This window comes from Symphalangus syndactylus, chromosome 17, assembly GCF_028878055.3.
Source record: "Symphalangus syndactylus isolate Jambi chromosome 17, NHGRI_mSymSyn1-v2.1_pri, whole genome shotgun sequence".
NCBI classification, from domain to species: Eukaryota; Metazoa; Chordata; class Mammalia; order Primates; family Hylobatidae; genus Symphalangus; species Symphalangus syndactylus.
The window spans coordinates 69,644,555-69,665,984 of NC_072439.2; the positions used below are offsets into that span (position 1 = coordinate 69,644,555).

Here is a 21,430-nt window from a genome sequence, read left to right on the forward strand (position 1 = left end):
TAACACAAACATATATGTGGCCAACAATCATATGAAAAAAAAAACAACTCAGCATCACTGATCATTAGAGAAATGCAAATCAAAACCACAATGAGATATTATCTCACATCAGTCAGAAGAGCTATTATTAAAAAGTCAAAAATAACAGATTCTGGCGAGGTTATGAAGAAAAAGGAATGCTTATACACCGTTGGTGGGAGTGTAGATTAGTTCAACCATCATGAAAGACAGTGTGGAGACTGCTCCAAGACCTAAAGATATAAACACCATTTGGTTCAGCAAAATCCCATTACTGGGTACATGCCCAGCGGAATAGAAATCATTCTATTATAAAGACACATTCACTGCAACACTATTCAAAATAGCAAAGACATGGAATCAACCTAAACGCCCACCAATTACAGACTTTGATAAAGAAAAATGTGATATACACCATGGAATACTACGCAGTCATAAAAAAGAACAAGATCATGTCCTTTGCAGGGGCATGGATGGAGCTGGGAGTCACCATCTGTAGCAAACCAACACAGGAACAGAAAGCCAAATACTACATGTTCTCACTTATAAGTGGGAGCTAAATGATGAGACACACAGGCACATAGAGGGGAACACCACACTCCACGGCCTATCAGAGGGTGGAGGGAGAAGAGCAGGAATATAGCTAATGGATACTAGGCTAAATAGCTGGGTGATAAGATAAATCTTTACAACAAACTCCCATGACACAGTTTACCTACGTAACAAACCTGCTCATGTACCCCTGAACTTAAAAGTTTAAAACAACCACTTTGTCAGAAAGATAACCATATTGCCTATTTTATATTACAGATGATTGAGAAAAAAAAAACCTTTGTAGAAATTAATGGTAATGGTAACTACTACTAATGTCTCACTTATGAGATATTCTTAAGTAAGGCTTAATTTTTATAAAGAACAAGAATATAAAAAGGTGTATTGTTTGACTAGCACTCATAAGAGTGTCAAACAGGTCATTTAATTCAAAGTTTGACATGCTCTGTGTAGACCTAGCACTGCTCCAAGTTCAAATATATTCTTAACTTTAACATTTGAGTGGGTTGACTGTCACATGAAATCCTCATGATCATTTAACCTTCTCACCCTAACCCCCCCAAAATCCCCAACCTTGAAAAACTCAGATACTACAGCTCCTTGAAGACAAATAAACCTACATGAATAAAGACAAAGCCATTAAAGTCTTTCTCAGAAAATACTAGCAGCGGCCGGGTGCGGTGGCTCACGCCTATAATCCCAGCAATTTGGGAGGCCAAGGCGGGCAGGTCACCTGAGGTCAGGAGTTCGAGACCAGCCTGGCCAACATGGCGAAACTCTGTCTCTACTGAAAATACAAAAATTAGCCAGGCGTGGTGGCGGGCGCCTATAATCCCAGCTACTCGGGAGGCTGAGGCAGGGAGAACTGCTTGAACCCAGGAGGTGGAAGTTGCAGTGAGCCAAGATTGTGCCACTGCACTCCAGCCTGGACGACGTGGCATGACTCCGTCTCGGAAAAAAAAAAAAAAAAAAAAGAAAGAAAGAAAATACTAGCAGCAGTTCTCAAAGTGTGCTACTCAGACCGGCTAAATCAGTTAGAAATGCAAATCTTTAGGCCTCACTCCAAATTAACTAAATCAGAAACTCTGGGCCTGGGGCCCAGTAATCTGTGTTTTATCAAGCCCTACTGGCGATTCTGATATACTAAAATTTGAGAACTACTGCTCTCTGAGAAAAGTTGGCAATATTAAAAGCAGGTCCCCTCTTGGCAGCTTGACAGAGAAAGTGACCTAACCATAGATTACCAGTTCACGCCTCTTACCTCCTGCACCTCTCGGGTTGGCTTCTCCCTTGCTGTGTTATAACCTTGTGGAGAATGTGCCACCTGGGTCACATTTTGCTGTTCTGCTGGATCAGGTTTTCGAAGGCTTGGAATCCTATTCAGAGTATCTTTCAGTTGTTTATATTCTGCAACTTGAGTCTGCATATAAATTGCACAATTTGAGGAGGGAATCTATGAATGCCCATTCATAGATGGGCATTTGGGTACACTGTAAAACTAGACAAAAATATTGTACCTAAATACAAGTTAGAAAAATATACAGATTGTTTCCATGCATTCACTATTCTTACTTGGGCATGCTTAATCATTTTTGAGCACATGCAAATTAGAAACAGAGCTGAAGGAAACAGAAAAAATATCTAAGACAGATGTTAGTTTCCCATACTACATTGAAGTCAGAACTTTTGTAAATAATTTACTAATATAAATATCACTATTAAAAGACCATTATGTGATGTTTTATCACATTAAAAAATCCATTAAAAACTCACACAATTATAAAAACACAAGTGCAGATACCTTTTACTAATATGCTCTGAGTAAAATCTTTCAGTAGAAAGGAGTCATAGGTTTAAAATAAATTTTAAATACACACACACACACACACACACAAACACACACACGTATAAATTACTCAGGCTACCATTTTCCCCCTCAGTTAATTTGTGCTCAAATAGAATCCCTTATTGGCTAGAACGTTTCCTACACTGTGCTCTGTGGTTTCTGGAAAACAGTGGCACAGCTGTGATATAGACTGGATTTTTTATCCTTGATTGTGAATGATCTTTTCTTCTAAAGTGACAAAGGTACTAACACAGGTACAGGACTAGAATCTGCTCATACAGCTGCATCTGTGTGTACATGGGGTGGGATGTGTGGATGTCTATGTAATATTTTTAATACAAGGAGCTAGAAAAATCAGAAAAAAATCAATTACTTTAATTAACAAAATCAAGAGACATTGTGTATACTTTGCTCATTCTATACACCCACACTGTTATCCTGAAAACAGAAATGCTGTGTGTGTAAACAGACATATAAACACATGCAGAGAATACAGAAGTCTTTTTCTCAACAAGCTTCCCAGACAGGGCCACCTCCTCAGTGTGTGGGGCACAGCAGGTGAGTGGAGCCAGAACCCACCAGCATTCCTGCTGCCATAGCTATGCACCATGGCACACTGCTCTTCCACTCCAAGAGTGAGGTGCTTTTTTTTGCGTCTTTCTAATATACACTAGGGTAATGAAGTTTGCTTGCTAAATAATTCCCAGGGCACTGCCTTTTAATAATTTTGTACAAAGGTGCACCACATGATTAGCAATGGCCTTTATCTGAGAAATCTAAATATTTGCAAACCAACTTTGGAGGTAAAAAATAAATGACATCCACATAGCAATGCTTTTAATATTTTAAGATAAATATGCAACAATACACAAAACTCAATTCTACTCCTTCTTTCTCCTAGATACATAATCTTTGAAGGCAGAAATTGTGTGTTGCACAATTAGGGACCATATTTAAAATGTAGGTTCCTGGTCCCCTACTCTTGAAATTATAATTCAACAGGTCTAGGGCAAGGCCCAGGTACCTGTGATGCAGGAAGTCTCAAAAAATATCACTTCAGAGTTGAGCATGATTTCAAAGTCAGGATAACCTGAGCTTCAACCTTGGTTCTGGTCATTGATTTTGGGCCAGCTACTTTACTTCCCTTTTCATCTCAGTTTATTTAGTTACAAAAGGGTACAATATTATATAACTCACAAGGTTGTGAGGATTAAATAAAATACTCAACTACATTTAAAAATCAGGTTGTCAAGGCAGAATCTCCTAAGATGATTTACATGAGAAATGCAGATGCCTGAAACAGCATTTTTTTTTTCAAAGGAGATTTGGGGAAAGTCTTAATACGGTATTACAGACTGAATGTTTGTGTCCTCTCAAAATTCATATGTTAAAATCCTAACCTCCAATGTAATGGATCAGGAGGCAGGGCCTTTGGGAGGTAATTAGGTCATAAGGGTGAAGCCCTCCAGAATGGGATTAGTGCCCTTGTAAAGGGACCCAGGAGAGCCTTCTTGGTCTCTTTCTGCTACGTGAAGATACAAGGAAAATTCAACAGTCTGCAGCCTGGAAGAAGTGGGCCCTCACCAGAATCTGACCATGCTGGCACCCTGATCTAGGACTTCCAGTCTCCAGAACTGTGAGAAATACATTTCCATAGTTTATAAGACACCCAGTCTAGGGTGTTTTGTTACAGCAGCCCAAAGTAACTAACACATATGGCTCTAATTAAGGATTGCACCTAGTTCTGACACTTTTTTTAAAGGCAGGACAAACCTTGAGCATCCTCCCCAAAAAAGATATTTCAATAAATAGAAAACTGTAACCACAGGTTAAGTTAAGAAAAAAAAATTTTTTTTTTTTTTTTTGAGATGGAGTCTTGCTCTGTCACCCAGGCTGGAGTGCAGTGGTGCAATCTCGGTTCACTGCAGCCTCCACCCCGCTGGGTTCCAGCAACTCTCCTGCCTCAGCCTCCTGGGTAGCTGGGATTACAGGTGCACACCACCACGCCTGACTAATTTTTGTATTTTTAGTAGAGAAGGGGTTTCACCATGTTGGCCAGGCTGGTCTCAAACTCCTGACCTCAGGTGATCCACCCGCCTCGGCCTCCCAAAGTGCTGGGATTACATGCATGAGCCACCATGCCCAGCCAAAATTTTTTTTTCTATTATAAAACCCTGTCAGTAATACTGTCAGAGTGCTACTCCAGAATTTGGTTTTGGTCATCAAATAAATGATTTTACTTATCTTTCTATGGATTTTCAAATTGTTGCTTAGTCCAACATTTATGGCCGTTACAGCACACAGAGCACTCAAATCAGTTTGTCACATTTATAGTATGAAGAACAGCCTCATATAAAATAATACTTGACAAAAATTTTTATAAAGAAGATGTGAAATGAAATGATCCCTGATGTCAATTTCATTTATACACATGTAAAAAATCACTACACAGCTACAACTTAGGAGGAGACACCTAATCAACGACTGTCTAGAAAAGGAATCTCACAAACACAGATGCTACAGCCTCTGAGATGGGTCAGGGACAGAAAATTAAACCTTTTAATAATTTTATAAAAAAAAAGAAAACCAACATGGGTTTCCTGATGAGCATAGATAGTTTACCTTTGCTCTTTTATCATAATTCTTCCAGTAAGAATAAAAGTGAAGATCTAGTTTACAGCAGCAACTAAACTAGCCATTTCTGTTTCCTTCCTTCTACTAGAAATCTGCATAACACTTAGCATGAAATCACTTTAATAAGCTCTCCAACACTTGTATTTGTTCCCTTGTTCATTCAGTAAATACATACTGAGGGCCTGCCTTGTGCCAGGGGCTGTTCTAGGTTTGAACAAATGGAGCTTATGACTCTTATTTTTCCTTCTCTGTTGACTCTTCTACTTTTCTATAATTTGACCAACAACCCATAAGCCTCGTTCCAAAAGGAGGGTGTGTAGGCTGGAATGCTGGGAGCAAGGCAGGCACAGAAGAAAAAGTCTGACAATAGTTTATTTAGGTAGCTAGTAGCATAAAATCCTACAGATACTACACCAAGAGTCAACACAGATCAGATAGTTGCAAAAGACCATGTATGTGAGATCATTTCTGTGATTTAAACAAGTATTAGACTACTGCACGTAGGGACTAGAGTGGAAAGAAATGATCATTTATGTACCGCACAACCAGTGCAAAAAATAATCAAAAGTTTAATATTTTATTGATTGAATTTTGAAAGCATGCACGATCCTCAGGATTAGGATAGCTCTGTCCTAAGGAACTCACTGAAGATTGGCTTGTAAGAGACTACATGCATAAAGGAATTGAGAAATGTTAAGCAGACTTGTAAAAGAACCCACAGAGGCTGCTACCCTTCTAACCTGTGCAGCAGCTAGTGCACTCTTGTGGTCTTCCAAAGTCACTACAAGTTGTTCATGCTCGGAGAGTAAATTCTTATGCTGTTGCTACACAAAAAAGAATTTTACATGTTGAGCTTTAACATTCTACGACAAATTCTTCTTTGGCTGATCGTGACATGGCTACCCAAACGTTACTTGCTTGTTTATTTGTTGCTGTAGCAGCATGTGTTAAGTTTAAAAATCAACGTAGAGAGAACACTACGCTTTATGTAGTATTCCAAAATCTAAAACGTGCTACCCAAATATCATAATCATTTATTTACAATGAAATCAAAACCAAAGAAACAAATCTCTCACTATTAGTAAACTTTTATAAAGAAAAAACTTATTAATGTGTAACTATTTAGCATGAGAATAACTTCAGTACTAATGAGAATATTCAGATTTTCAGACCATCTTTTAGCTTACAATGCTGAAGTGGTAAAAATATTAGGTACACTCTAGTTAATGCAAAGCCCACAATAACAACATGGATTTGTAAAGCAGGCCAATTAGGGAATGACTTTCAAAGTCATTCTACCAAATAAAGCAGGCAAACACTAAATAGTGAAACGTTTGGTTTTCTTTTACCTTGACATCTTGAAGCTGTGTATGTATGTCTTGGTGTGCCTTCCTTAGTTGTCTATTCTCTTCTCTCAAATTGTATACAGTTTCTATTTTAGAAAAAGAAGGATCACACATAAAGCCTTGAAACTTTCAGGATTCTGTTTCTATTATTTTCATATCTAAAGCCGCCTATAACTTATTTTAGAATTTATTTTGAGCTCAGACAATATAATATTCAAAATCAACAAAAACTATATTGTATTGGGATGTAGCATGGTTTTAGCTGGACATCTCAATCCACTCTGGTTCAGTACTTTAAATGCTTTTAAACAACTTTTGCATTATAGACAAAAGATAAGGAATTTTTGTTACCTAGGAATTAAAAATGAGGTGTTAATGTCAATAAGCATACCCTTAGGAATAAAATATAATGGGTAGGTGTACTCAGATTTGAGTCTCTTCACAAATTAAAAACAAAGCTTCAGCATTTCAGTCAAATTTTAAAAAATAATTTAAAATTTTAAAAATATATAAAAATAAAATAATCAGAAAGTATAGACCCTTGACCCTTAACCCTTTGTAGTACTGCCTCAAGACTATGTAACTCCTGCATGACTTTTTGTTGTAACTTACTTTTTTTGAAATGCTGTATTATAGAGAAATGCTGCAAAAAACGTATAGAGTGGTCCTAAGAACCCGACACCCAGTTTCCCATCATGATGACATCTTATATAAATACAGTACATTACCAAAACCAGGAAACTGTTTGGGTCAGTACAGTGAACTAGACTACAAACTTTATTTGGACTTGACCACTGTTTTTGCATGCACCATATGCCTCTTAAAACCAATTATCTCACTTTAAACTTATTTAGCACCTATTTTTTTTTTTTTTTTTTTTTGACAGAGTCTCTCTCTGTCACCCAGGCTGGAGTGCAGTGCAATGCCCCAGCAATGCATTTAATTTTAGTGTGATCTTGGCTCACTGGGAGAACCTCCGTCTCCCAGGTTCAAGCAATTCTCCTGCCTTGGCCTCCCGAATAGCTGAGATGACAGGCATGCGCCACCATGCCCAGCTAAATTTTGTATTTTTAGTAGAGACGGGGTTTCGCCATGTTGGCCAGGCTGGTCTCGAACTCCTGACCTCAAGTGATCCACCCACCTTGGCCTCCCAAAGTGCTAGGTGGCGTGAGCCACCGTCCCGGGTAGAAAGTGGGGAAGACGTGTGTCTTGTGATTAATCTGGAGTTCACCTAAATATTTGATTGCAGAATGCACTGGTTTCTTTCTCCAGGACTCACATGCACTCAGAAAAGTGACATATTTTGTTCCATATTACTATGAAAATATCTGACACAGATGTTGATGGGTAGCAAACTTATGAGCAACTATTCTAGATGCTTTATGTAAATTACTTCTTACACCAATTCTACAAGGTTGATATTTTTATGATTATCTCAATTTTACAGATAAAACAATGAAGCCCACAGTTGTCACACAACTTACCCGTGGTCACATAGCTAGTGAAGAAGCCAAGATTCACCTGGGCAGTCTGACTGTAGAACTTGAGTTTTTTTCAGTTACTATTGGCAATCAACAGCAAGTCTCGGCTCCCTTGGAGATTTTTAGAAATATATGGAGCAATTTTTGATTGTGGCAATAACTGAGAAGCATTATAGCATTTAGTGGGTAAGGATCAGAGATGCTGTATGTCTCGCAACCCAGTTAAGAGAAGAATCATCTTGCCCAACAGGGCCATGTGCCCTACTGAGATACAAGAGAATATGCTACGATACAACAGAATACACAACATATTCTATTCTGCTTCCCTAAACAAACCCAAATAGATGAAGACACATGTGTTACAAAGAAAAAGTGGCTGGTAAAGGACCACACGATAAATGTAAATCAATCACCACTCAAAACAACAGTCTATAGTTGCACTGAAACATTAATATCAGTACTTATTTAGAGATAAACTGGCTAATCAGATTTCCAAATACCTTTTAGCTTAGAAAGTTCTTGTTCTTTTTCTTGTTGGAGCTGCAAGTATTTTTGCTTATGGTCATTAAATGTTCTACTGAAGTCTTCCCCTTGTTTGCGATGTTCCTCTTCCAAGTCACTATGCTGTTTCTTTAGCTCCTCGTGTTGGCTCTGCAAAGATGAAAACTTGAGTAGAAATATACGTTCTCTGAATTATATGAGAGTCTATTTCTTGACAGCACAGTAAACAAAAACAAATGAAAGCAAGAAAGCACAAACACATGAAGAAATAGGCTTCATTTTTCTCAAGTTGCTTTAATTTGTGCAGCTTCCCTCCATTTCCCCTGGATTTCAAATGAACAGTTGGGATCACAGCCAAAAATAATTTTCCTCTTAATTTTTAAGACGTTAGCATGAGAGATGGAAAGGGGAAAAATGTGGGAAAATTTCCAGGGACACATATTACTGTGGAAACAAGGTAAAGCTAATGGCAAAATTATCCCTCCCTGGGTATTGTGGATTTCCTCTTTCGATCTGATGTTTTCCCAGCAATGCATTTAATTTTTCTTCTTTGGTATTTCAGCCTTTCTGGTAACTCAGTTTAAAAGAGAGAGAGTAAATGAGACTTTTCCCTTTGGGAACAGTAATCAACTGTTTAGAGAATTGTCTTTTATTTACCTTATTTCTGATTATAATCCTACAATGTAATCATGATCTAGATAAACACTACAGTCTCCAAGTGCTTAATGTGAAAGCATGGTTTGCTTTAATTCATTTACTGCTCTCTTGATAATAAGAAAAGATTCCAGTTTCAATAAAAAGTGCATGCCCTACTGATATTAGAGGGAAAGACAATAGCAAACAAAAATCGAGGGGGAGGCACGGTGGGGTGGAGATGCTGGCATGATCTGCATCCTGCGAGAAGGGCATAACTGCATGCTGCCCGGTCTCTTCCAGCTTGACAGAAACAATGATCCTCTTCCTGACACACAATAATGAGTTTTGCTCAAGGACCAAGGAAGGAGAATCTTTAAATAATAAATTGTGTTCCTGTGGTAAGTAAAAGGACATTTATTAAATATTAGTAACAAGAAGGAAGCATTTTAATAGTTCTACAGCCTTCAGTCTGTGTAAGATAAAAGAAAATGTCTAAGGAAAACCACTGTGAGAAAGTAAACGAACATAAAACCCTAATGGATACAGAGAAGAAGAAAATTAAAAATGAGGTAACCGAGAGCCTGACTTATAAGAAAATGTGTAATAATTAAAATGTTCTATGTAATCGAGTGATAAATATGATGAGCTATTACAACTATATATAATTTTTAGTCAAATATGATTTTAATATGCCATATTACAATACAAATCAACTTCTGTAAACTTTCTTTAATCATTTTAAAGGCCATTAGTCAGTTCAAGTATTAGTTAATCCTTTCTTTTATTCATAAATAACAACTTTAGATTACTCACTTTCAACATCTGATGTTGGACATTCAGTGCACTGTATCTGCTATTGGAATCTTGCTGTAAATAAAAAAAAAAAGAAAACACAAAGATAAATATGGCTCTCTTGTTAAATACAGCTTAAAGCACTTTAAAATATAACTTTATTTATTTCACTCGTGTACAGTAAAATGAATTCTACATTTGAACCAAGATGTCGCTGGAGCCATCGATTTAACACAGAAATGAAGTTTTAACAATCCCCTTAGTTTGCTAGATTTTAGAATAAAAAAGCAGGATATGAAATCATAAAACGGTAGCTTGAAAGAACCCTTAGAGATGATTTCCTTCCACTTTCATATTCAGAAGAACTGGAGCCCAGACACACGAACTTGTCCTGAGACACAGAGTCACCGCACAGGGCTAATATATGCGCTGGGTGCTTGAGGTAAGAGGGAAGAAGAAATAAACCGATGCGGAGCGGGCCTCACAAGCTGAGCATGGCTTAAAGGGGGAAGAGAAAAGGCACTTTCTTTCCCTGAACTTCAGTGGGTAAGAAATTCTACATACATGATTTTACCCCAGTGAAGCTCTATTTTGCAGAGTGAGAAACTGAGTAAAGATTAGGAACCCGCCAAGAGCAAATATTTCATTAAGTAGCAGAGCCGGGATTGAAACTTGAGCCTAAGTCTCTGGCTGAACTGCATGTCCTGAGCTCCAGGTTCCAGGGGTATATCTTTGTGCTCCTATGGGGCATCTTCACATATGGACCCAACGGTCCCGGGTGGCCATAACCAGTCAGTATGCAAAAGACACCTGATTGTTTTCCCTCCCTATGCTATGTTGTCCGTTTAGGTACCATATCCCTCACTTTACCCTGCCAGCACAAGTATACACTCATGCATTTTTTTCATATTTTTATTAAAAACTTCTAAAATGAACTGCATTTTTGCTTCCTCACTTTACTGCTTTAATTTGTAAGGAAATTACAAGTGCACACAGCTTTGGTTAGTGCTGTTAAAAGCAAGCAACAGTTGAAAGCTGATGGCCTCCTGGGCTATCCAAAGAAGTAACTCTTCTCAGTTTTTTTATTTTGAGATAGGGTCTGCCCTGTTGTCCAGGCTGGAGTAGAGTGGTGGGATCATAGCTCATTGAAGCTTTAAACTCCTAGGCTCAAGTGATCTTCTGCCTCAGCTCTCAAGTAGCTGGGAATAGAGGCATGTGTACCATCACGCCCAGCTAATATTTTGTACTTTGAAGTCTTGCTATTTTGCACGGGCTGGTCTCAAACTCCTGGCCTCAGGCAATCCTCCTGCCTCAGCCTCCCAAAGTTTTGGGATTACAGATGTGAGCCAACTCGCTTGGCTTCTTCTTAGTTTTAATACCCCAAAATGTCAATGTTTTTCAATTAATGCTTATATACTTTTCTTAGAGTAAGAAAAAGAGTAGCTTTTATCCAGTTAATTTGGACTTTAAAATATTTTTAAATGCCAGTATCATTCATCCCTTCACCCATTCCACAAATGTTCTTAAATGCAAACTCTAGGCCAGGTCCTGTGTTGGATGTTACACATGTGAAGGCAAACCAAAACAAATCTTACATTCTATAAAAAAAAGAGAGACTGCAAACAAATAAATGAAATAATCTTCTTTTTATAGTTGAACATTAAGGTTATTCCCAGTTTATCCCTATTATCAACAATGTGATAAGCAAAGGTAAGTTTAAAGTCTTCCTCTTAGAATTTTTTGGCAGTCAAAAAAAAAAAAAAGATGTCAGTCCTATAATCCCAGGGATCAAAAAGTAAAAGAGTTTGCAACTGTATTTCTCTCTCTTTCAAGTTTTATGAAAACAAATTAAGGAAAACAAACAACAACAACAAAAAAACAAAACTTACCCTTCCTTTATTTAATGTTTCTTGTGCTTCTAACTTATAAACAAGAAAATCTAGAAAATACAAGATGGAAAAAAACAGTGATAATTCACTACACAGATTTTAAACATCTAAAGAAATACACGCAAACTTTACTCATGCTTGCAAAAGTGTTTTAGGTTTAAAACAATCTACTTGGTGATTTACATACTTTATTTTGGCTCTCATTGCTTTAGAAAGAATTGGAAAAAACATACAGCTTCCTCTTTACCTTACAGCTGTAAATCTTGCATCCACAAAATCCAAATTATAGCCAATTGATTAAAAGTGCTTTTAGAATATCTCTGTGATTAACTCTCCTTGAAATTTAGGAGGGAAAAAATGGAGCATATCTGAAGACAAAGGTGATTTATTGCTATCCACTAGATGGCACACTAAAATCATTCAGTTCCTGAAAACAGAAATCAAGCCAGCCAAGCCATCTTTAATGCTTTGAAAACCTTATTATCCACTAGATGGCTCTATAAAATCACTCTGCATTTGAAGACAAGGAGAATCCAAATCTTATCAAAGCATTTTAATGATGTTGAATTTCTATTCTTCACACAGGCTCAATCCAAGGGTTAGTAAAACATCCTAACCAATACTGCCCCTCCTCTGCTATCCTCTTCCTTCCCACCAAGGTAGGCAGACAGAATATGTAACTTAAATTTCAAGATTTATCATAAAACATGAATAAATAAATATCAGAATGCAGATAACTTCAAATCATCAGCTGTATAAGGCCTGTGTTTTATGGAAAAATTTGAATAAAAATTGACAGCATTGCCTAGTGGCTGTCCTAAATGTTAACTTTCAAACTGAATCAACTGATGTGTCAATAAAAACTTTCATAAGGTAAAAACACGTGCATAACTTAAAATATAATGGACAATGGGATCAATTCATTATGGTATAAATATATATGTATGTGTATAAAATTTGTCATATTCTGGACAATGCATCCTGTTACTTCCCCCCAACCCCAGCCCCCTCAATATCTGTGGACAGAAGTTCCAGGTGTAAGTAATATACCTGTTTAATACTCAGATGAAAAATTATATAGTATTCCTGAAATAATAAGTGTAACCAATATATGAGCTATCACAAGGTGGCATAAACTGAATACAATATTCTAAATCCAATCTTGTATAGGGATTCTTGCACAATGCATAATATATTACTTGACATGTCTTTCTCTGTCCACCTATCTGACTTTGGGTTGATTTGAGAACTATCTTAGCCAAAAAAAAAAAAAAAAAATTGTAAACCAAGTATATGATATGTCAAAGAAGAGTACTGGAAAAACACAGAACACAAATTATGTATTTACTTACCTTCCTTTGCTTTTTTATGTTCAAGTCTTTCCTTTTGCAAGGATTTCTCTAATCTTGATCTGTGTTCATATACAACTGGAAAAAAAGAGTTAACATTTTTGTCTTCAAAGAATTAGAAATTTAAAAGTAAAATTAACATCAATTTTTAAAACAGGAAGAAAACAGTGTAGAGTCTTTACACAATTTAAATAAAAACATATGTGTTTTAAGTTCCCCTTTCCAGGTAAAGAACAGACATACTAACAGGCATTATTCTGGGCTGGCTCCCATCCAGCCTGCCCTTTTCTAAAGCCAATACTCTGAATGATGCTTCCACCTTCTTTGCCCGCTCCATTTCCTTCTAGGCCTCTTAAATGCAAGTGTCTTTTTGAGATCTTTTTCTCCTGTCTTCCTGGGCAACTTTGCTCAATCTCATGACTTTTTAACTATCATCTGCACAGCAGTTACCCCCACATCTACACTTCCACCTCTGGCTTCTCTCTGACTCTAGAAGGGTATTTTCTCCTAAATATTCCATAAGTACTACAAAGTCAACATGATCTGCATCTGAATTAAGGCTGCCTGGATCCATAAGGAGACCTCAGCAGCACACCAGTGGAATGAAAGAGGAGGTGTATCTCCTCCTTCCTCCTACGTCAATGAAAACAGACTAGAGAAGCACAGAAATAGAGAAGGAAGGGACTTTCCAAAGCATTTATAAAAGGGTCCACGAAAGAACTAGTCAGGTTCACCATCAGCCACAGCCAGATGAAACCAGCGGCAAACCGATGTTCAGTTCTGTAAGACCTTTCTGCCCTTTATCTTCCCTCCCCACCCAGTCTACTCTGAAGAATCCAGAGTCGCCTGGTGAGTAGGGGAGGAAGAGTAGACATGTTTGGGAGACAACTAGGGAGAAGAAGCATACCACAAAGCTCCTTCCCGCTGCAGGCTCCACACCTACAGCAAGCAGAAGCTGGACAGGAGGGAAAAGGCTTACCTTTGAATGAACTGTCCTGGACTAGACCAGACATAACAATTAATGAACCAAGACTGTGTGTTTATGAATACAAGTTTTGAACTATTTTTTTGCTTTTAATCTGAGAGAAGTTAGTGAAGCAAACAAGTTTGTCTAAGATTTCATCCAGGAACAGAAAACTCAGCTCCACAGAACGGTTTGAATAAGCACCAAGGGAGAGGAGAACAGAGTAAATTATAATTCTGATCTACCCTTTGAATCCTGTTTGTTCAGCGTTATGGTCAAATATGATCTCATTCTTGGCAGGCTAAGCCAAACGTGTTACTCCATTCTTTGGCCAGTCACAAGCTCCCCATGACTACATGCAATTTAAGCATCAATCACTGGCTGACCATATACAATTCACAGAACAGCCCCAACACTACTGGCTGCTGTCAAAGTCATCAGGGTCCCAGAAAACTCCCTTTCCCCATCCCTGCAGCAACCCCTTGCTGCTTAAGGGATTCCCTGCCTCTCTTCTTGCCCTTTCTCCATTGTTATGGTGGCCAACAACCACCACTGTCCTCCTTCCAGGTTGGCCATCATCTCCTGAGTTCTATACCTTCTCCCCACACTGTGTCTTTGTCATCCCATATAAAACTTCCATTCTCAGGACTCCATCTACTATCACCATAGACCCTACCTCTATTCACACCTCTGCTAACATCTCTGTCTCTAACTCCTAGAATGCCTGTGACCACTCAAATTGGTATGGTGTGGTCCTCTGATGACATGCATACCCCAATCTCAACTTTCCCCTCATCCGTAGGCAGTCATTGCAATAATCCCTGCCCCATCCCCTTCCTCTACCAGGGTTCCTTTCCCATTCACTAGATGATCCTTCCCCCTGCATTATTATTATTATAAAGGAATTCAGTATAACTCTATATTTATGGCATCTCTACTATGTACCCGGACAGAAGTGTAAAACTGGGATAAAAATAGTTGTGTTCCAAAAAGTTTGGTTGCAAGTTCACTGCTAAGAAGTAATATTTTTTTCAAACATATACATGTATGTGTATATCTTCGGCCAATTGGACAAATGTTTGCCCCTTGGACAATTACTAAAATCCTTTCAAAACTAAGAGGTTCCTTGGATTACTACTAATACCCCATCTTAAATTAAGTTTGGAAAAAGGAAGGGAAAGCGTAATATTAGCCCTATAGAACATCACAAAGCCAAGCCCTGAACTGTGCACTCACAGTCTTTGAGAATTTCACTGAGGTGGGGGAGACATATAGGGAAAGAGCTAAATTACAATACTATCATGATAAAACAGAGGCAAGAATAGGACGCTCAGGAACACATAAGCTCCCCAGCTGGAAGGAAAAATACTCCCTTCACTGCCAATCCACTGGCCAAAGTTCTTACAGTCTGGGTAGAAAGTTAAAAGGGCATAAATGTGCCAGTTAAAAGGGAATCTGATTGCACTAATGGACATATTGTAGACTGAACTTCAGCAATCATGCAAAACTTTCAAAGAAAGGAACAGGTGAACTATCCAAGATCCTACAGCAGCAAAGTCCTCAGTATAGGCGGAAACAATTCTAACCTAGCAACACCTATAATAATAATAAGAAGAATAAAACCTAGCAGCATAGTCAAGAAAAACATACAAGGCAGACTGTTCATCACCCATCCCACTCACCTCAGACTAAATATTAAACATTATTGTAGAAGGTTAAGGATAGAGGGGAAAAAAGCTGAATTTACAAATTACAATCTGGTGGAATTGTTGTTTACTTAATACAATGCAGCAGCAATCAGGGTAAACTCACTTTTGCAAACTTAATATTGTGTGGTACCAGATAATCAGGTCATAATTATCTTCGGCTTAGGAAGGATAGAAGTCATCAGCATGATTTCATCTTCAGTAAGAGAATGGAGGCTCTGCTAGATGAAACCAAGTAGAGAGGGAGTGTGGGGGATACGGGTGAAGAGTGCTGGGTGCAGGATGGTATTCCATTCTTTATTCTCTTCCCTGGGATTCAGTCAGGAAAATAATGCCCTGACAGCTGGCCCAAAGCACCCATTTATCAAACTGAATCATACAACTGTCTGACAGTTCCACACTAAATGGAAATTTACACATTCAACATATTAACAGCAGTGTGTCTCAAGAGCCAGGAGATCATAGGACACAGTTATAAACTTTCATAAATAACCTAAATAAATCCTATAAAATGTCCACAGAAAGGCAAGCGTGTTTGTGAATTATTGTTAAACTTCAAAGGTCTTAGAAAAGCTGAGAAATATTCATGACTACACAGCATGGCATCATAATAGCAAACTGTTAACACAAGAAGAATGTATTTTTGCAAATACAGGAGAGAAAAGATGTGGCAAACAGGAATAGAGTATATATATGCAGAAACTATGAGGTAATTGTGCTATTAATACTATCTTACTCAGAACTGGACAAGCCATCATTATAACAGCAGCTTCTAATCCTGATGTAATATAACTTAAGAATTCAGAAATGGTTTGAAGCCTGGAGAATATCACCAAGGAGCAGGAGGGTGAAAGAATGGAGCAGCAGTGACGGATGGAGACATGGAGAAGGGTTGTTCTTCACCAGGCTCAAGAAAAGAATAAAGGAAAACAAACTGAAAAAGCCTTAAACTATAGGCTGAAGAAACCACATCAGGTAAAGGGAAGTCAGAGTGAAAACTGGCCCTTCGAACTGAAAAATCTAGAAAGAAGAGGAGGAGAGGGAGAGAGGCAGGTGCTAATATAAGGGCTGAAGGCACAGCCTTGATGCCTGGGTTAAAATCCCAGCTTCATTTCTCATGAGGTGAGCTGCTGAACTTCTGTGAACTTCAGTTTCCTTGTACGGTTTGTGGGGATAATAATAGATGTATCTCTTTGGCTGAATGTCAGAGTTAAATGAGTTCATATATATAAAGTGCTTAGAACACTGCCTGGCACAGAGTAAACACTATTAAAATGCTTAAATAGCTTAAAAGTGCCAGAGAAAAAAATCAGGTGATCTCCCCTGAGCCCTTCCAACCCTACAGTTAGTCTAATAACAAAGTAATTATATGTGTGTGTATATATGCATATATGTGCATATATATATATATATACACATACACACACTCTCTCACACACACAGATGTATACACACACATATATCTGACTTAAAAAGGCAATGACATTGGTCTCAGTTTTCTTTTACTTAAAAAATTTCTTTAAATAAAAGAAAAAGCAAATAATAATTCCATAGGTTATTTAAACCCTTAAGTTTTTAAAAATAAAAACTGAAAGCCAGTAGAACAGACCAGACAGAATTTTTGTGCTTGTACCTCTTTTAGAAAACTTCACTATTAAGCACATACACACACATACGCACTACCTTTATTTCCTTTACTATGCATTCTCCAGGCTTTTGAGCTGTGATTTATCTAGCTAGGTTTACTGTTTCACTTAGAATGAGGATAGCTAATCAATCCTTGTCACCTATCTCTATTTTTCTATTTATACTCTGAAGTCAAGGGCATCAGTCAAGATGAACTAATGCTGCTAAAATCTCTGCAACAAAAAGCTATATATTGAATATTCTCATAGCACCAAACAAGTTTAAGGAAAAATAAGTATGAAAATAATGGTTCAATCTCAGCAGTCAAGATCTTTAATGCAGAATAACACTGCAACAGGAATAGGATTTGAATCACAAGAACTCAGGAGGAAAAGATGAAAATCCATAATACTCATCTCATCTCCTGCTTACTTAAAAGGGGTTTAATATTTTCCATGCAACCACGAATGGAAAGAGGTTTTATTCCCCCCAAAACCACTCAGGAGTTTAAAAACGTGCCAGCTTCCTATAGCAATTTTCCATTTTAACTCTGACTTCCATCTGAAAGTCACACGAGAAATCAGCTGTATACATTCACTTATGGGCAAAATGCATATCTATGCAATTTCAAGGCAAATTGCTCCAATTCAGAATCAGAAAGCAACACTCCAAAATTAGGCAGAAAATATTGCTAAGTGTTTTGACATCTTAAACCAAGACAGGGCAATGTTTCTTTGGCAGAAGAAATAGCCTGTGAAATTTTGTTTTTGGTCCTGACTGTAACATAATGTTTTATTTTTAAAAAACAAACAACAAACAACAGAAGCTTGGTATGAAAGTCACACAATTCAACTTGTGAAAACATTTAGATTTGCAAGTACCTCTATCTTCTTATATATAAAACAAAAATTAAAATGAACAAAGTATGCTTTTGATCATTGTGACTGAAGAATGTTTAAGCATAATAGTAAGAAAGGTGACACAAAAAGGAGAATAAATTGAAATTAATATAGGTCTCAGACTTCAATACTTTTGAGGGTTTCTTTGGGGCTAACGTCATAGAAATTAAGAGTCTTTATGTAACAGTTTTTGGTTGTAATTCTAAATCACCAGAGGTGGGGTGGAAGCCAGCCACCTGCCCACCCCATTCCTCCATGAAAGAATGAGTTGATGGGTCAACACAAAGTCAACATCATGCATTCTTCCAATTACTTTTCCTTCCTTCTTCCATAATTTTACCTTACAAGAAGTCTAAGAAAGAATACTGGAGATCTCCTAGAAAACAACCCCCATAAAAGAAATAAATAAAAAGAAAAAGGAGGTGGACCACTATTACCATTTTAAGGCTCACACAGGACTCTCCCTCCAGTGCCCAGGAGTAGGGAAGGGCATCGCTAGGGCACAGACTTTGGTTCCTCCTCGTTTCCTTCAAAAACGTCTCCTCAGAGTTCTGCATCCATCTTCAAAATTTAACTACAACCTCTCACAGATGACTCCCAAACCATGAAGCCCAGATTTTACTTCTCACTCAATTCCAGTTTCATTCCTTCAATAAAATTCAATCTTTTGAGTCTGCTTCATAATTTATGGCTGAATTTAATTTTTAATAAGCCCTTTCCTACACATTCAAGGCCCAGGCCTGGGGGGCAAAACCTCCCAGTGGCTCCTCACCACATTGGGAGTGAAACCCCACAAGGCCCTCACAGGGCCTTACCCCATCGTTCATCCTGCCCGATCCCAGCAGCCTCCCCGTTAGGCCTGAACATGCCAGACACGCTTTCCCCTCAGCTCCTCCTACTGCCTTTCCTTGAGCCTCACTGCTCTTTCTCCAGGTATCTGAGCAACTAGCTCCCTTACTTCCTTCAAATCCTCACTAGAAAGATGCATTCACACCCAGAACATCCTGTCTAAAATTGCAACTAGCTTCCTGCCCTCAGTACTTCCAGTCTCCTTTCCTACGTTATTTTTCTCTTTAGTGCTGATCATTGTGCACTACTTTATTTTTACTTATCAATTTCCTGTCTATCACAAAAGAACAGAACCTCAATTGAGGGCAAGAATTTCTGAATTACTTTATTTCATTATTGTATCCCTGTGATATGGTTTGGCTGTGTCCCCACCCAAATCTCATCTTGAATTCTCACATGTGGTGGGAGGGACTCGGTGGGAGATAATTTAATCATGGGGCAGGTTTTTCCTGTACTGTTCTTGTGAGAGTGAATAAGTCTCGTGAGATCTGATGGTTTTAAAAAGGGGAGTTTCCCTGCGCAAGTTCTCTTCTTTTGTCTGCTGCCATGTGAGACATACCTTTGACCTTCTGCCATGATTGTGAGGCCTCCCAAGCCATGTGGAACTGTAAGTCCAATAAACTGCTTTCTTTTGTAAATTGCCCAGTCTGGAGTATGTTTTTTTCAGCAGCACGAAAACAAACTAACACAGTAAATTGGTACCAGTAGAGTGGGGTGCTGCTGTAAAGATACCCAAAAATGTAGAAAGACTTTGGAACTGGGTAACAAGCAGAGGCTGTAACAGCTTGGAGGCTCAGAAGAAGACAGAAAGATGTGGGACAGTTTGGAACTCCCTAGAGACTTGTTGAATGGCTTTGAGCAAAATGCTGATAATGATATGGACAGTGAAATCCAGTCTGAGCTGGTCTCAAATGGAGATGAGAAACTTGTTGGGAACTGGAGCAAAGGTGGCTTTTGTTACATTTTAGCAAAGAGATTGACAGCATTTTGCTTCTGACCTAGAGATTTGTGGAACTTTGTACTTGAGAAAGATGATTTAGGGTATCTGGTGGAAGAAATTTCTAAGCAGCAAAGCATTCAAGAGGTGACTCAGGGCCGGGCGCAGTGGTTCATGCCTGTAATCCCAGCACTTTGGGAGGCCAAGACGGAGGGATCATGAGGTCAGGGGATTGAGACCATCCTGGCTAACATGGTAAAACCCCGTTTCTACGAAAAATACAAAAAAAAATTAGCCGGGCGTGATGGTAGGCACCTGTAGTCCCAGCTACTCAGGAAGCTGAGGCAGGAGAATGGTGTGAACCCAGGAGGCGGAGCTTGCAGTGAGTAGAGATCGTGCCACTGCACTCCAGCCTGGGCAACAGAGCAAGACTCTGTCTCAACAACAAAAAAAAAAGAGGTGACTCAGGTGCTGTTAAAGGCATTCAGTATTAAAAGGGAAGCAGAACATAAAAGTTCAGAAAATTTGCAGCCTGACCATGCGACAGAAAAGAAAATCCCATTTTCTGAGGATAAATCCAAGCTGGCTGCAAAAATTTGCATAAGTAACGAGGAGCTGAATGTTAATGCCCAAGACAATTGGTAAAATGTCTCCAGGGCATGTCAGAGGTCTTCACAGCAGCCCCTCCTATCACAGGCCCAGGGGCCTAGGAGGAAAAAGCGGTTTCATGGGCCAGGCCCAGGGTCCCTGTGCTGTGTGCATCCTAGGGACTTGGTGCCCTGTGTCCCAGCTGCTCCAGCCATGGCTGAAAGGCACCAACAAAGAGCTCGGGCTATGGCTTCAGAAGGTGCAAGTCCCAAGCCTTGGCAGCTTCCACAGGGTGCTGAGCCTGCAGGTACACAGAAGTTAAGAATTGAGGTTTGGGAACCTCTATCTAGATTTCAGAAGATGTATAGAAAAGCCTGGATGCCCAGGCAAAAGTTTGCTGCAGGGGCAGGGCTCTCATGGAGAACCTCTGCTAGGGCAGTGTAGAAGGGAAATGTGGAGTTAGAGCTCCCACATGGAGTGCCTACTGGGGCACTGCCTAGTGGAGCTGTGAGAAGAGGGCCACTGTCCTCCGACCCCAGAACAGTAGATCCACCAACAGCTTGCACCATGCACCTGAAAAAGCCACAGACACTCAACACAAGCCCATGAAAGCAGCTGGGAGGGAGGCTGTACCCTGCAAAGCCAAAGGAATGGAGCTGCCCAAGACCATGTGAACCCACCTCTTGCAATAGCATGACCTGGATGTGAGACATGGAATCAAAGGAGATAGTTCTGGAGCTTTAAGGTTTGACTGTCCTGCTGGATTTTGGACTTGCGTGGGGCCCACAGCCCTTTTGTTTTGGCCAATTTCTCCTAT

The 21,430-nt window shown here is 38.9% G+C and overlaps 1 protein-coding gene across 4 annotated transcripts in view; it reads right to left on the reverse strand.

Moving 5' to 3' along the window:
* GOLIM4 (golgi integral membrane protein 4) overlaps nucleotides 1–21,430 on the reverse strand; it is an 81,370-nt gene that overhangs the window by 20,021 nt on the left and 39,919 nt on the right. For 2 of the 4 annotated variants that reach the window (XM_063621618.1, XM_063621617.1), the window contains exons 2-8: nucleotides 13,048–13,122; nucleotides 11,696–11,745; nucleotides 9,828–9,881; nucleotides 8,378–8,528; nucleotides 6,400–6,482; nucleotides 5,791–5,874; nucleotides 1,832–1,990 (exon numbers count right to left, since the gene is read on the reverse strand). In XM_063621618.1, the coding sequence (XP_063477688.1) occupies nucleotides 1,832–1,990; nucleotides 5,791–5,874; nucleotides 6,400–6,482; nucleotides 8,378–8,528; nucleotides 9,828–9,881; nucleotides 11,696–11,745; nucleotides 13,048–13,122 (656 nt within the window). The remainder of the gene's footprint in view (nucleotides 1–1,831; nucleotides 1,991–5,790; nucleotides 5,875–6,399; nucleotides 6,483–8,377; nucleotides 8,529–9,827; nucleotides 9,882–11,695; nucleotides 11,746–13,047; nucleotides 13,123–21,430) is intronic. The other 2 variants (XM_063621619.1, XM_063621620.1) reach the window with 1 other exon arrangement.